Source organism: Carcharhinus amblyrhynchos, chromosome 13, assembly GCF_965287045.1.
Source record: "Carcharhinus amblyrhynchos chromosome 13, sCarAmb.v2.hapA, whole genome shotgun sequence".
Taxonomy (NCBI): domain Eukaryota; kingdom Metazoa; phylum Chordata; class Chondrichthyes; order Carcharhiniformes; family Carcharhinidae; genus Carcharhinus; species Carcharhinus amblyrhynchos.
Window position 1 is genome coordinate 67,709,331 of NC_137336.1, and position 16,622 is coordinate 67,725,952.

General features: G+C 43.4%; 1 protein-coding gene across 1 annotated transcript in view; it reads right to left on the reverse strand.

The window, feature by feature from the left end:
* Window positions 1–3,676: 3,676 nt before the first annotated feature.
* LOC145351309 (ran-binding protein 17-like) overlaps window positions 3,677–16,622 on the reverse strand; it is a 925,757-nt gene continuing 912,811 nt past the window's right edge. Inside the window, exons 27-29 of the mRNA XM_080200932.1 lie at window positions 10,710–10,837; window positions 7,339–7,406; window positions 3,677–3,870 (exon numbers count right to left, since the gene is read on the reverse strand). Of these exons, the coding sequence (XP_080057058.1) occupies window positions 3,677–3,870; window positions 7,339–7,406; window positions 10,710–10,837 (390 nt within the window). The remainder of the gene's footprint in view (window positions 3,871–7,338; window positions 7,407–10,709; window positions 10,838–16,622) is intronic.

Below are 16,622 nucleotides of genomic sequence, written 5' to 3' on the forward strand. Positions count from 1 at the left end.
CAAAGGGTATTAATAAATGTTTCTCTTTTGTTTGAGCAGTTTCAAAATGTTCTTCTACTACACCCAGTTCATGTCCACAGGCACTGCACCTGCTTGATTAGTGCTGTGAGTTCAACATCCATTAATGAATATTTTAATAAGATTTCCTCCCATGGAGAGTGAAACTGGGTTTGCTTTCTGGTTCCACATGAGATCATTCCCAAAATGAAATACTTGCACTGATATTTCCTTTATTGTATTCTGGTCTATTAATCTTTTAATGATATACTTACACCATAAAACAGATAAAAGGCCCAGGCTGCTGGGCACATATCTTTCAAACTGTTTCAGTTTGTGCAAAATATCCAACATTAAATGGAAGTGTGCAAGACTCCCAGCAAGGATAAACTCATTCACTTTATTAGTTTTGCAGAGAACATTTTACTCCCCCAAGGTCTGACCCTTTCAACACCTTAGAAATTGGAAGTAGAAATATGGGGTTTCATACATAAATGACTCAAATGACTCCTGCACCCTCATATGGTTTCTTCATGATGATTTTGGTTACAAGATATTTTGACCACAAAATTCAGCTGTGTGGCACTCAGCTTTTCAGTGTTACGATTGCAGATTTGCTTCTAAAATGATGTCGGCAGCACGTGCATATACACTTCTGATGTTGGCTTCATCATTTTGGAGAAAGCGCAAACACATGTACAGGAGATGAGCAGATCGGTTTGGAGGTCAACATTCCAGCTAGTTCGGTCTCTTAAATAATCAAGGCGAATATGTGTTTGTAGCAGGACGGAGTGCTATTTAATGGAATCATTATCGACTTTCAGGTTAGTGGTTCTTGCTGCAAATGGAGAGGAATTTGATTTTCTGAGTGATAAAAGTTGCTGAAGTGTACAAGGATTAGTATAGCATTATCTTGATTGTAAGGATCCTGCATAAACCACTTTCTCCAGTCATGGATGCAGCAGTAGAATAGGCAAAGTTGATGCAAACCAAGACAGGCTGCTGGGAGAGGAAGAAGGAGGATGTGAAGGGCCTCCTACTGATGGCCATGTCCACCCAGGATGCTCTTATAAGCAGAGTGAGGGTAACATTGCTTGTGGCACTGAAGGTGTCCGTGGTCTTGAACTTTAATATACCTGGTTCTTTCCAAGCTCGAGCAGACAATATTTACTCATCCAGCTTGCCATCAAGAGTTGCATAAAAGAGTTTACTGACTGCATTTCAACAGAGTTAAATACATCTCATTCCCTCTTTCAATGCAGAGTTCAGGGTGCCATAAACCTGCATTTATATCACTTTGTGGAGACCACATATTGTGCAGAATTTCACTTCCAGCCTGCAAGGGAATTGAAGCGGGCACAGGGTGGACCATGCAAAGGTCCATTGACTCTGGCAGGATTTTGCGGTTTTGGGCATGCACGGCAGGAAAATTCCACCCATTAACTCTGAGATGTACCACAACTGAAAGTGATTCCACTTACTCAACATCTAGCTGGCCTATAACCATACACGAAGCAATCCAATATCCAGGAAATATGATGCCTTCATTTTACAACAGTGATCATGCCAGCTTCATGTGAATCAGTACATCAAGTCAGAGGGTAGCAAGAGCTATTCCCTGATGGCATGGTTCATAACTCCACTGTACAACCACGATACACACGGGCAGCATGTTTATAATTATGATCATTCTGACACATGAAATACAGCATATCGTTTGGCTGTTTAAACAATGCTCCTAATAGCTGGACCACCCTGGAAGAATGCTGCAGTGCTTTGCAGAGTTAATGTCAAGATTAATGGTGATCTGGTGCACACTCTAACCATCATGACAGAATAGACCTTGCCACCAGCTATACAGCTATCAGCTGTGTGGATGGAGAGGAACGTCAAAAGGAAGATGAGGAGAAATTGAGGAGGTTACCAGCATAATTCATTTCCGGCCAGGCTATCCACAACGCGCAAAGAATAAAGAAATTTACGTGCTGCCCAATTGAACTAAAGCCCCCAACCCTGCCGGAGACTATATCTCTTTGTTCCTATCTATTCATGTATTTGTCGAGATGCCCCTTAGAAATCACTATTGTATCTGCTTCCACTACATCCCCCGGCAGCGAGGTCCAGGCACCCACCACCCTCTGTGTAAAAAACTTGCCTCATATATCTCCTTTAAGCCTTGCCCCTCGCACCTTAAATCTATACCCCTGAGTATTGATTCCTCCATCCTGGGAAAAAGCTTCATCCACTATCCACTCTGTCCATGCCCCTCAATCTTGTAGGCTTCTATCAGGTCGCCCCTCAACCTCCATCCTTCTAGTGAAAACAAACCAAGTTTCTCCAACCTCTCCTTATAGCATATGCTCTCCATGCCAGGCAACATCCTGGTAAATCGTCTTTGTACCCTCTCCAAAGCCTCCACATCCTTCTGGTATTGTGGTGACCAGAATTGACCTTCTGGTATTGTGGTGACCAGAATTGAACACTATATTCCAAGTGTGGCCGAACTAAGGTTCTATAAAGCTGCAACATGACTTGCCAATTTTTAAACTCAATGCCCCGGCCGATGAAGGCAAGTATGCCGTATGCCTTCTTGACTACCTTCTCCACCTGTGTTGCTTCTTTCAGTTACCTGTGTACCTGTACATCCAAGCACTTATAAATACTCTTAAGGGTTCTGCCATATACTGTATATTTCCTATCTTTATCAGACTTTCCAAAATGCATTACCTCACATTTGTAAAATCATAATCAAGTTATCTGAGTGATAAACCAGTAAAGAGAACCCCAATTTCCCATTCACCCATGGCCTCACATCTCAATTTCCTGCTATTGACCATTACAGTGAATGCTTGGCCACAATATCAAAATAAAAGTCACCATAAAATAAACTCAAAACAAAATATGTAAACTGAGTCATACCAGACTACAAACAGATCAACTCATCACCTCAATGCTCGTGCTATTGTCCTGTGTCTTTTGTCTATTTCAATGCTTCTATGCAGTGTTAACCTAGTGATTATATCATTTTGACATGATGGAAGGAGTTTGAACTGGCAACAATGAGGACACCGGCAGAGAGGCCATATTTGGGGGACTAAGTAGTCATCCTCAGAGAGGGCATCAGGCCAATGCTCTATGGTGCAATTGCCATTCTCCCTGGCCAGCACCTTGGTAATCTCAGCAAAGTACTGGAGGTCAGATTATTAGACTGCTGTGAGGGCTCGCAAGCCCATTTGAAGACTGGCATTGGCAGCTATGATGACATTGTCTAACTCTAAGACTGTGTGGCAGCAAGCTGACTTGCACAAGTGCTTAAATAGCTTGAATAGTTGAAGTACTTAAATAGCTTGTAAGCTCAGTTTGCATGACTTTAGTCTGCATTTTCACTGTAATACCAAGGTGTTGGTACCTTCAATTCATAGTGCAATAAAAGTTGAAACATCAGCCTATAGGTACTGCATCACAGATGAGCCTGCAAGTCTGCCAATAAAGAAGGCCATCACCTCCACAGTGGAAAGAATGGACTCCAAACTCTGTGCAAAATCCGATGTCAGTTGTGGACAGGCTTCTTTATAGCTTCTTTACAGTTTTCTGGCAGCACTGCCAGTGCAACAAGCATTTTATTGTGTACCCAGTCTGTCTTCATCGGTAAGCCCGATTGAATCCATCGTTCCAGAATTCATGTGTAGCCTCGTCTTACAGGAGGTTGGCACCTGCCCTGGTTGCAGGTCACTTGTGATAATGTCTCAGCAAATGCAGACCATGTCTCGAAGCTATCTTTAAAAATACTTGCACTGTCAATATCTGATCGGGTGGTTGTTATTACTTCTCTGCTCCTCTTATCTGCCTGATCAGGTTGCAGTTTCAGGGCATCTGAAAGGGAAAAAGGTACAGAGGTAGAGGTATGATGAATGCAGTTTGTGGGATTAACGGGAAATGGGCTGTGTGAAAGAGAATTAGGTGTGAGCATGCTATTATTTTTGGTGGTTCAGTCCTGCTGCTAGTCATGTCCTCCTGTGACGTAAGCACCATCTCTTCCATGGGGGAGGACATGCAGCTATTCCCTGCTGGTTCCAGTCCTGTAAGAGAAAGTGAATGTGTCAGTGAGTGTGGTGCAATGGGTTTGGGTGATGTGATTATCACAGTTGGAAGACCTGAACCATTGGATCCCTCTGCAGCTTCTTGTTAAAACATCCAAGAATGCAGGTCATCAAGATTTGATGCCACTGAATACCTCCAATTTTTTTTTTATTTTCATCAATTTCCTTAAATTCCTTATTCTCACTGGACCTTTGGTTCCCAATTATTTCCCAACCTTTTCTGTGCACCTTAATTGACAATCACCTTTGGCAAGTTGGATCCTAATCATTGGATCCTAATCCTAAGCATTATATCTCAGATTTTTTTTGAGGCCCAAGTGGAAGTTTCTAGGCTATGCAACACTTTGTACAAATGGGCTTATTGTACACATACTATTTGTATACAATTCAACAATGCATTATGGCCTTCTCTAACATGTTTAAACAACCTCCTACTCATTTCAGAAACGTAGGTTGCTTGCCAACTGAAAATCATCCCTTAGTCTTAGGAAGAGCAGCAACAAGGATGAGCTCTAATTCACTTCAGTGGTGGCAGAGATTCCTCTGGAAAGTTTTTGAGAATGTGTGTGGGTACATGTGGTGTGTGGGTGAGTGTGTGAGTGCTGAAAGAGAGTGTGGGTGTATGAAAATGTGGGTATATATAATTGCATAAATTGTGCATGTGAATGCATGCATGGTGGTGTGCATGTGAGGATATATACTTGCATGTGGTGATATATACTTGCATGTGGCTATACGTGCACATGCATGGATATTTATATATGCATGCAAAGAAGGGGTTATATATGAATGGGGGTGGATGTGTGCATGGGTTTGTACTCATGTGTGGGTGAGATTACACGCATGGGTGATTTTTTTCATATGTATTCATGGGATGTGGACATTGCTGGCAAGTTCCGCGTTTATTGTTTATCTCCAATTGACCTTGAGAAATTAGAGGTAACCCATTGCCTGAAGCTACTGCAGTCATTCATAATGTTATTAGGGAGGTAATTCCAAAATGTCTACTTAGTGACAATGAAGGAATGGCAATACCAGATTGGTGAGAGACTGGAAGAAAAATTGCAAGTGGTGATACTCCAATGGATTTATGCTCTTCTAGGAGGTAGGGATGGTGGATTTGGAAGCTACTGTCGAAGAACCACTGGAAAGTTGATTGTATACACCACAGCCATGGTGCACCACTGGTAGAGAGAATGAATATTTAAAATGGTAGGTTGATGGTATGCTGATCAAGTGATGGATTGTGCTGAGTGTTTTAAGTGTTTTTTTGAGCTGCACTCACATGGGCAAATGGAGAGCATTCCATCACACTCCTGACTTGTAGTCGATGGAATGGCTTTGGGGAGTCAGATGAGTTAGTTACCACAGATTTCCCAGACTATGAAGCAGCTTCGGACAGTTAGACCCAAGATACTGACCTGACAGACTGGTACAATAATTTCCGGGGGCTGAGATGATTGGCCTCCAACAATCACAACTGGAGAAGGAGCCACATTTAAGCTTTTCATCTTGCACTCATCAGGGTACACTTCACAGGAATATCATTGTAAGGGGCTGATAAGTGCAGGACACAAGGCTTTGACATGTTTCTTTTCTGAGCAATATTCAATTTCTGTACTACCAAATGACTAAATACAATCATCTTCCTTTGTGCCAGGTATGACTCCAGCCAGTGAAGAGTTTCCCCGATGCCCCCGACTTCAGTTTTGCTCAGACTCCTTGATGTTACACTTGGTCAAATGCTGCCTTGATGTCAAGGGCAGTAACACTCTTGTCATCTTTGAAATTCAGTTCTTTTGTCCATTTTTAAACCAAGATTTTAAGGAGATCTGAAACTGAATGGTAGTGGTGAAACCTAAACTGAACATTGGCGAACAGTGTTGCTGAATCAGTGCCACTTAAAAGTGGTAAATAGCAGTAGATTGATGAGGCAATAATTGGCTGGATTGAAATTGTCCATTTGTGGGAAATTTTACATTTTGTTGGATAGATGTGTCTATATATGGATGAATGAATGGATGTAAATGTGCCAGTGGGTGTCAGCATGTACATGTGTACGCTTTGATGTGAATGTACCACTGTGGATGGGTTTCAATGTCAGGTAACAGCAAGGTAAGAGTGACCCACTATCTAGGCAGGCATTATAACCATTTTTGCAAGGTACCAGATGGCAGCTGTTACCCATAGAACCTCAGTTTTCGTTAGAGAAGAAGGTTAAGAGGTGACCTAATTGAGGCATACAAGATGATCAGAGGATTAGATAGGGTGGACAGTGAGAGCCTTTTACCTCAGATGGTGATGGCTAACACGAAGGGACATAGCTTTAAATTGAGGGGTGATAATTATAGGACGGATGTCAGAGGTAGGTTCTTTACTCAGAGGGTAGTAAGGGAGTGGAATACCCTGCCTGCAGCAGTTGTGGACTCGCCAACTTGAAGGGTGTTCAAATGGTCAGTGGATAGGCATATGGAAAACATTGGGATAGTTTCGGTTAGAGGGTCATTAGATTGGTTCCACTCGTCGGCGCAACATCGAGGGCCTGTACTGCACTGTAATGTTCTATGTTTAACCTTGACTATAAAACACTACCACCCGTGAGATTCTACCGGCATTGGTAATTGTCTACTCCTCATTGGTTAAATATGCTACCATTAAACCAGGGGGAAGGAGGATTCACCTCTGTTCAAAATAAAGGAGTCTTGAACATTCAGAAAGATAAATTTAGTCACACAAAACTAAGTAACTTGAACAACAATCTTTGGCTGTCAAACTGGCACTGACTACCAATATAATTTACACACATACGTGAAATTCAACTTCAGCCCACCTGAGAAGTGTGCTGTACTGTAGGCAAAATGTAATCCCATCTGAGGCATTGTGAATTGGCTCCACTGTAAACTGGGGAGTTTGTGTACCCAACATTAGTTTTCGTTAGAACCTAGCATTTGCACTGACAGAGACCAGTTTCAGTCAGGTAATGAGTGAGGCATTAAGTTCAGATATCAAGTCATTCTAAATTCCCACTAGTTTTTCTTTCCTGAATTATCTATCCCTCATCCCAATCCCAGGAAGATCACCATTGTCTCGTGTATCAAGATGGAAAAGACATTTTATTTTGAGGCAGCAACAAAACATACTGGCATAATGCTCACTGTCCTGGGCAATGTGGATTGCTTCGATCGCCTTTGGCACCGTATTCAGGATCAGCTCATCATATATACAGTGCCAACAGGGTTACTGGCAGCTGTGCTGATGCGTAAGGTCTCAGTCACATCACGTCTAAACACTGATATGTTCTGTGTAAACCTGTAATTGGGGAAACAATGAAACAGGATCTTGATGTTTAAGCTCAATGGGAATCCCACTTAAAAATCAAACAATCGAAAAAAAGTCTGTATTATTAAAACCCTTTTCTATCTGTTTTTTTGCTGGAGATACCAGTCTGTGAATATCGCACCCAAGTATCAATTCTTCATGTGAGTACAGACAGTAAAGGAAGGGATTTCAATTCTCATTCCCAACCCTGCCTGGAGGAAATTGGATGGAGTAAGTGCTGAAATCGCCTGTTTTTCTGGCTGGCTGAGACCTCACAGGTTGGACCCTTGAGAATTTACACAAATTGGGACTCCCTTTGCACACAGCGACTTAGAACCATTTTAATGATCTGCTGAGCGGAGTGCCTACTCTAGAGCTCAGCTCAGTAGCAGCTCAGTATAAGGTGGATTTGAAGCCTGATTTTGTGAGTTCAAGTGAAACAGGGGGGCCTCTTTGGGACCCTACTGCACCACCACGTCACTGCTTGTCCCAATCTGCTTCCACTTCCCCCCTGACAACTCACCTAATCAGCAGTTTAAACAACGAACTGCCAGCAAGCAACCAACATTGGTGGCCTCTGATATTCAAACCAAATATCCAGCGAGCTCCTGTGTATGTCTATTTCAGGTGGGATCTACTACATTCAATGAGGCTCATTTGTTAAAATGGACTGAGTTGGTATCTCAGGTTCACAGAATTGCCATGGCATAGTGCACAGGCACATTTCCCTCTGTCTCTCACATGCACATTCTCCTCTCTTCCTTTCACACACACACACGCTTTTCCCCCACACATACACCCTCTCTTATACACCCACTCTCTCCCCTCTATCTTTTGATTAAATGCACACTGCCCTCTCTCTGACACACACTTTCTTACCCCCCACATATGCATCCTCTCTCACGCATGCACATTCTCCCCTATTACAAACGCACACTCTCCTCTTTCTCACATGCGTACACTCTCCCCCCTCACACACGCACATTCTCCCATCTCTGACATGTGCCCACTCTCCCCACTCTCACATACGCACATCCTCCTTTCTTTCTCAGACAACGATGCTCTCCCCTCTCTCACACGCGTAAACTCTCCCCTTTCACACATACTCCCCTCTATCTGTCATGCACATGCACACTCTCCCCTTTATCTTTCCCTCATGCGCACACTGCCCTCTCTCACACAGGCATACTCATCCCTTTCTCTCAGACATACACACTTCCCTCTCTTACACACACATCATCCCCCCCACATCGCACGTTTTCCCCCCGCTCACATACGGACACTCTCCCCTCTCTCATACACACACTCTCCCCTCTCTCATACACACACTCTCCCCTCTCTCACACACATGCACACTCTCCCCTCTCTCATAGATGCATACTCTCTCACCTCTCTCATACATGCATACTCTCTCACCTCTCTTATACATGCATACTCTCTCACCTCTCTTATTCACACATACTTTCTCCTCTGTATACCAAGAAATGGGCTAATATTGCAAGCTATACTTCAGTTTGTGGACGGCAGGTTTGGGAAATAGTAGGGAGGGCTGAAGACTAGAATTTACATAGAAATAATCTGTGCTGCAAAGATATGAAAAATAAAATATATTATATGAAAGGAAAGAACAAACTAAACATTAATGGAACTCCATGGATGAATAAAGACATAAGGGAACAATTGAAGGTTAGGAAAGAGGCAGACATTAAACACATAGACAGCAGGAAAGTGCAGGATAAAAGAAAATATGAAAAGATTAGGAGAAAAGTAAAAATAAATGAGTAAGAAGGCAAAGAGGAACTATAAAATTAAATTGTCAAAGGACATTAAACAAAATAGTAAAATATTTTACAGGCATATCAATAAAAAAGGAAGGCTTTGATGGGATTGAGACCATTAAGTGATAGATAGAATAATACCACAGGTAAGGATAGAAAAATGGCAGAAATATTAACTAATTATTTCACTTGTGTCTTTACCAGGGAAGTAAAACAGGAAGACATGATATTGACTGGTGAGATGAGCAATGAAATAAGTGCATTTAAAATAATAATGGGGATACATTGAATAAACTAAACAAATTCAAAGAGGATAAAGCGTCTGATCCAACTGGATTGTATCAATATATTTTAAAAGAATCGAGAAATCAGAAGCATTATAACTCATATCTAAAAACTTGTTAGAAAAAGGTGTAGTACCAGGGGACTAGTGGATACCTAATGTACTGTGGAACAGAACATGTCAAAGAATTTTGGATCAGTCATCTTAACAAAACAATCGGAAAAATAATGGAATTCTTACAGAATGAGAAATATAATGATGAACAGTCAGCATAGATCTCAAAAAGGAAAACCTTGCTTGTCCAACCTTATTGAATTTTTTGAGGAGGTAATAGAGAGAGTAGACAATGATAATGTGGCAGATATAACTCATCTGGCTTTTCAAAAGGCCTTGGAGAAGGTGCCTCATAATCGGAGACATAATCCAATTAAAGCAAAATGAGTATCTTTGACAGTTCAGCTGATTCAATGAGCTTGACAGTGCAGGCTCAATGGGCCAAATGGCCTTGTTCTGTATTGCAGGGATCCTATGTGCCTTGCTATTTTTCTCTATGCCTCTACTTTATGAAGCTAAGGGTCCTGATTCCTTATTAACCATTTTCTGAACTGACCCTGCCAGCTTTAATAATATATGCATATATAATACCAGTTCCTACATCCCAGAACCCCCTTTAGAATCGTATCCTTCATATTGCCTCTCCTCGTTTTTCCTACCAAAATGTGTCATTTAACACTTCTCTGCATCAAAGTTCATCAGCAAGGTACCTGTCTTATCCACTAAGTTGTCTGTGTGTGAAATTGAATTTTGTTTTAAAAAAATCGGGAAATAAATATTACCATTCTGTCCACCACAGGAATCATAGCAGGTGAGGGGTGAAACATGGAATAATCTGTTGACCTCAGGCGAGATTTTCTGGTTTCAGGGCGAATGTGGCTGGAAAATCCCACCCTATATCTGTAAAAGTGAGGATGTAGCTGGTGGATTGTTGTACAAATCTACCTGGTCTGCTAATGTTCTGTCCTTACCTGGTCTGCTCTATACCTGACTCCAGCTCTACAACAGTTGCCTGGATCCTGAGCATTAATTTTAAAAATATGACATTGCACTGGTTAAAAGCCAATTGTGACGGATTGTATTTATGGATTTACACCTACATTTGCCCTATAAAACTTTGACTTTGATTATGAAGTGACAGAATCATGTTTTTAACATGATTTCATTGGCTCAGCTTACCTGTCTCTGTTCTTGATTAGCAAGTTCTGTTCCACGCCTTCCATTAACTTCTCAAAGCATGTGTTCAGTGTTTGCTGCTGTTCAGGTTCCTGGTTACTTATCAAATTGCTTCTCAGCTCATTGAAATACTGAAATTAGCAAACACAATGTGTCAATCAACTGAGTTCCACAGCACAGTGTTCACAATTCTTCAGGCACCAAAGCTGAAGCTAAACTATGCTCAATCATCAATATATCCGGCATGGAAGCATATAATGGGGTGAAATATGGGACAGAAGAAATAATTCAGGAGTTGAAGAAACATGTCAACACGAAATGAAAATGTGTGCTTTGAAGAAAATGTATCTTTTCTGCCTAAGTTAGAATGAATTTCATTAAATTCTGCAAAGTGTAACATAGACATTGGCTCAGGTAACCCGATTTTCAAAAACCAAAATGGGGACAACCTGAGGGAAAGCTTTCTCATAACAAAAAGAAAATATTCTTTGCAGTTTCATAGGTGAAGCGCCTTCTACATTTTCAATCATTGTACATGTGAGGTAGCCAGAAGTAAGTGTCCTTCCTTTTCCAGGTCAATTCACTGCGAAGTTCCAAGTTAACCATGCTGTGTGGATGCAAATAATTCAGAAAAACACAACCAAACATGCTGTTGCCCATTTTCTTCCTCACCATCATAAACTGTGCTTTCTGCAGGACTCACCATCATAAACTGTACTGACTGCAGGACTCACCATTATAAACTGTGCTGACTGCAGGACTCACCATTACAAACTGTACTGACTGCAGGACTCACCTTTATAAACTGTGCTGACTGCGGGACTCACCATTACAAACTGTACTGACTGCAGGACTCACCATTATTCAGTCACCAGTGGAGTGCCCCAGGGATCTGTTCTAGGACCCTTGCTGTTTGTCATTTTCATAAATGACCTGGATGAGGAAGTGGAGGGATGGGTAAGTAAGTTCGCTGATGACACGAAGGTCGGTGGTGTTGTGGATGGTCTGGAAGGATGTCAAAAGTTGCAGCAGAACATAAATAGGATGCAGGACTGGGCGGAGAAGTGGCAGATGGACTTCAACGCGGATAAATGTGTAGTCTTCCATTTTGGCAGAACCAACGGGATGAACGAGTACACTATCAAGGGCAGGAGTCTTAGTAGTGTTGAAGAGCAGAAGGATCTTGGGGTCCGGGTCCACAGGACTCTTAAATCGGCCTCGCAGGTGGAGGAGGTGGTCAAGAAGGCGTATGGTGTACTGGCCTTCATTAATCGAGGGATTGAGTTTAGGAGTTGGGAGGTAATGCTGCAACTTTATAAGACCCTTGTCAGGCCTCATTTGGAGTACTGTGCGCAGTTCTGGTCGCCTCACCATAGGAAAGACGTAGAAGCTATTGAAAGGGTACAGAGGAGATTTACAAGGATGTTGCCTGGACTGGGAGGCATGCCTTATGAAGTTAGGTTGAGGGAGCTGGGACTCTTTTCCCTGGGGAGATGAAGGTTGAGAGGCGACCTGATAGAAGTTTATAAAATGTTGAGAGGAATAGATAGGGTGGATTCTCAGAGGCTATTTCCCCGGGTTGAAATGGTCGCTACGAGAGGACACAGATTTAAGGTGCGGGGAGGAAAGTACAGAAGTGATGTTAGGGGTAAGTTTTTCACTCAGAGGGTCGTGAGTGAATGGAATCGGCTGCCGTCAGTGGTGGTGGAGGCGAACTCGCTGGGGTCTTTTAAAAGACTTCTGGATGAGTATATGGGGTTTAATGGAATTGGGGGTTATAGATAGGTCTATAGATTGGTAGGTGTTGATGTGATCGGCGCAACTCATGGGCCGAAGGGCCTGTTTGTGCTGTAGTGTTCTATGTTCTATGTTCTATTATAAACTGTGCTGACTGCGGGACTCACCATTACAAACTGTACTGACTGCAGGACTCAACTTTATAAACTGTGCTGACTGCGGGACTCACCATTACAAACTGCACTGACTGCAGGACTCACTATTATAAGCTCTACTGATTGCAGGACTCACCATTCTAAACTGTGCTGACTGCAGGACTCACATTATGAACTGCACTGTGTGCAGGATACACCATCGAAACTGTGCTGGCTGCAGGTCATACCATCAGGAATTATGCAGCATGTAGGACTTACTATTATAAACTACGCTGACTGCAGGACTCAGATTATAAACGGTACTGACTGCAGGACTCACCATTATAACTGTGCTGACTGCAGAACTCACCAGCAGAAACTGAGCTGACTGCAGGACTCATTATCATAAACTGTATTGTGTGCTGGACATTGCATCCAAAACTGTGCAGACTGTAGGACTCACCATTATAAACTGCACTGATTGCGGGACTCAACATTATAAACTGTGCTGACTGCAGGTCACACCATCAGAATCTGTGCAGAACATAGGACTCACCATCATAAACTGTGCTGACTGCAGGACTCACACTATAAACTGTGCTGACTGCAGGACTCACCATTATAAACTGTATTGACTGCAGGACTCACATTATAAACTGTGTAGACTGTAGGACTCACCATCAGAAACTGCATTGACTGCAAAACTCATCATTATAAGCTGCACTGACTGCAGGGCTCACCATTATGAACTGTACTGACAGCAGGATCCACTGTAATAAACTGTGCTGACTGCAGCACTCACCATTATAAACTGTACTGACTGCAAGACTCACCATTAGAAACTGTGCTGGCTGCAGGACTCACCATCAGAAACAGTGCTGACTGCAGGAGTCACCATTATAAACTGCACTGACTGTAGGATTCAGCATTATAAACTGTGTTGAGTGCAGGATTCACCATCAGAAACTGTACTAACTGCAGGACTCACTATTGTAAACTATGCTGACAGCAGGGCTCACCATTACAAACTGTACTGACTGGAGGACTTACCATCGTAAACTGCGCTGACTGCAAGACTCACCATTACAAACTGTACTGTGTGCAGGACTCACCATTGTAAACTGTACTAACAGCAGGACTTACCATCAGAAACAGTGCTGACTGCAGGACTCACCATCAGAAACAGTGCTGACTGCAGGCTGACCATTATAAACTGTGCTGACTGCAGGACTCACCATCAGAAACTGTACTCACCACAGGTCTCACAAGTTGTGATGACTGCAAGTCTCACCATCAGAAACTGTACTGACTGCAGGACTCAACGTTATAATCTGTGCTGACTGCAGCACTCACCATTGTAAACTGTGCAGACTGCAGGACTCACCATCAGAAACTGTACTGACTGCAGGTTTCATCATTATAAATTGTGCACACTGCAGGACTCACCATTATAAACTGCATTGATTGCAGGACTCAACATTATAAACTGTGCTGATTGCAGGTCACACCATCAGAAACTGTGCATATTGTAGTACTCATCGTTACAGACTGTGCTGAGTGCAGGGTTTACCCTCAGAAAATGTACTGACAGCAGGAGTCACCATTATAAGCTGTACTGACTGCAGGACTCACCATTATAGAACATAGAACATAGAACATAGAACACTACAGCACAAACAGGCCCTTCGGCCCACAAGTTGCGCCGACCACATCACCTACCAACCTACAGACCTATCTATAACCCTCAATCTCATTAAACCCCATATACTCATCCAGAAGTCTTTTAAAAGACCCCAGCGAGTTCGCCTCCACCACCACTGACGGCAGCCGATTCCATTCACTCACCACCCTCTGAGTGAAAAACTTACCCCTAACATCACTTCTGAACCTCCCTCCCCGCACCTTAAATCTGTGTCCTCTCGTAGCGACCATTTCAAACCGGGGAAATAGCCTCTGAGAGTCCACCCTATCTATTCCTCTCAACATTTTGTAAACTTCTATCAGGTCGCCTCTCAACCTTCGTCTCTCCAGGGAAAAGAGTCCCAGCTCCCTCAACCTAACTTCATAAGGCATGCCTCCCAGTCCAGGCAACATCCTTGTAAATCTCCTCTGCACCCTTTCAATAGCTTCTACATCTTTCCTATAGTGAGGCGACCAGAACTGCGCACAATTATAAGCTGTACTGACTGCAGGACTCACCATTATAAACTGTACTGACTGCAGGACTCACCATTATAAACTGCGCTGACTGCAGGACTCATCTTCCGAAACTGTACTCGTTTCAGGTCTCAGCATTCTAAACTGTGATGACTGCAGGACTCACCACCAGAAACTGTACTGATTGCAGGACTCACAATTGTAAACTCTGCTGACTGCAGGACTCACCATTATGAACTGTGCTTATTGCAGGATTCTCCATTATAAATTGTGCTGATTGCAGGACTCACAATCAGAATCTGTACTGACTGCAGGGCTCATCATCGTAAACTGTTCTGATTAAAGAATTCAGCATTATAAATTGTGCTGAGTACACAATTCACCATCAGAAACTGTACTTACTGCAGGACTCACCTTTGTAAACTGTGCTGTCAGCAGGGCTCACCGTTATAAACTGTACTGTCTGCAGGACTCAGCATTATAAATTGTGCTCACTGCAGGACTCATCATCTAACTGTACTCGCTTCAAGTCTCACCATTATAGGCTGCACTGACAGCAGGTCTCACCATTAGAAACTGTACTGGCTGCAGGACTCACTATTTTAAAATGTGCAGACTGCAGGACTCGCCACTGTAAACTGTGCTGACTGCAGGACTCCCAAAATAAACTGCACTGACCACAGGACTCACATTATAAACTGTGCAGACTGCAGGATTCAAATTATAAACTGTACTAAATGGAGGACTCACCATTATAAAATGTGCTGACTGCAGGACTCACCATCAGAAACAGTGCTGACTGCGGGCTGACCATCATAAACTGTACAGGCTGCAGGACTCACCATTATAAACTGCGCTGACTGCAGGACTCACCATTATAAACTGCGCTGACTGCAGGACACACCATCAGAAACTGTACTGACTGCAGGTCTCACCATTAGAAACTGTGCTGACAGCAGGGCTCACCATTTTAAACTGTACTGACTGCATGGCTCACCATCAAAAACTGTGCTGATGGGGGATGCAAAGCGCCACACACTGTGCCAACTGTGGGATACAATATGTCTCACACACAGTGCTGGCTGTGGGACATAAAGCCTCACATAAAATGCGCCAACTGAGGACACATAGCATCACAAACTGTGCTGACCACAGGAAACAAATCAGCACACACACTGGGACCTATTTTACCTGTTTGATTATAAGTACTGGGCGGACTTGAAACTGGGTGTGTTTCAGATCCCACATTTAGACCCGTTCTCAGGGGCCCCGATGTGCACGCTGCCTGAAAAAGTATCAGCAATTCCAAATTGTGCTGCAGAAGCCTGTGGGCAGCTCTGATCAGCGCCTTTAACTGCACACGCACGGAAAAAAATAGAATGCGGCTCCCTTGCCACATTGCTCCCGGGCCAGCCAATGCCTCCCCCTGGCTCCTACAGGCATTGCCCTGCTAACACAAAATTACTGACCCCCTTATTCCCCCACCCCCTCTGCCACCCAGACCGATCATGGGCCCCTCCCCCCTCCCTCATCTCAGGCATAGTGGCAGCAGACATCCCCTTTCCCCCTCTCTGATCTCAGGCAGAGTGGCAGTGGACCCCTCACTGATCACTCACAGAGTGGCAGCAGACCCCCACTTTCCCTCCCCACCAATCTCAAGCAGACAGCTGACAGACTCCTGTGCACCATACCTCCCCATGCCCACCGATTTCTAGCAGAAAAAGCCGTTGTACGCTTGGCACTTACCTCCTCACTATCTGGAGTGCCCCAATCGGACTTTGGTGGAGCATGTCTGTTTCACGCCGATTCTGGATGGGCGAATGCAGTGGTAAAGGGAGAAGTGCCAGTAAGGTTGGGCGTGCAGCCAATTTAAATGCATTTAAATAGC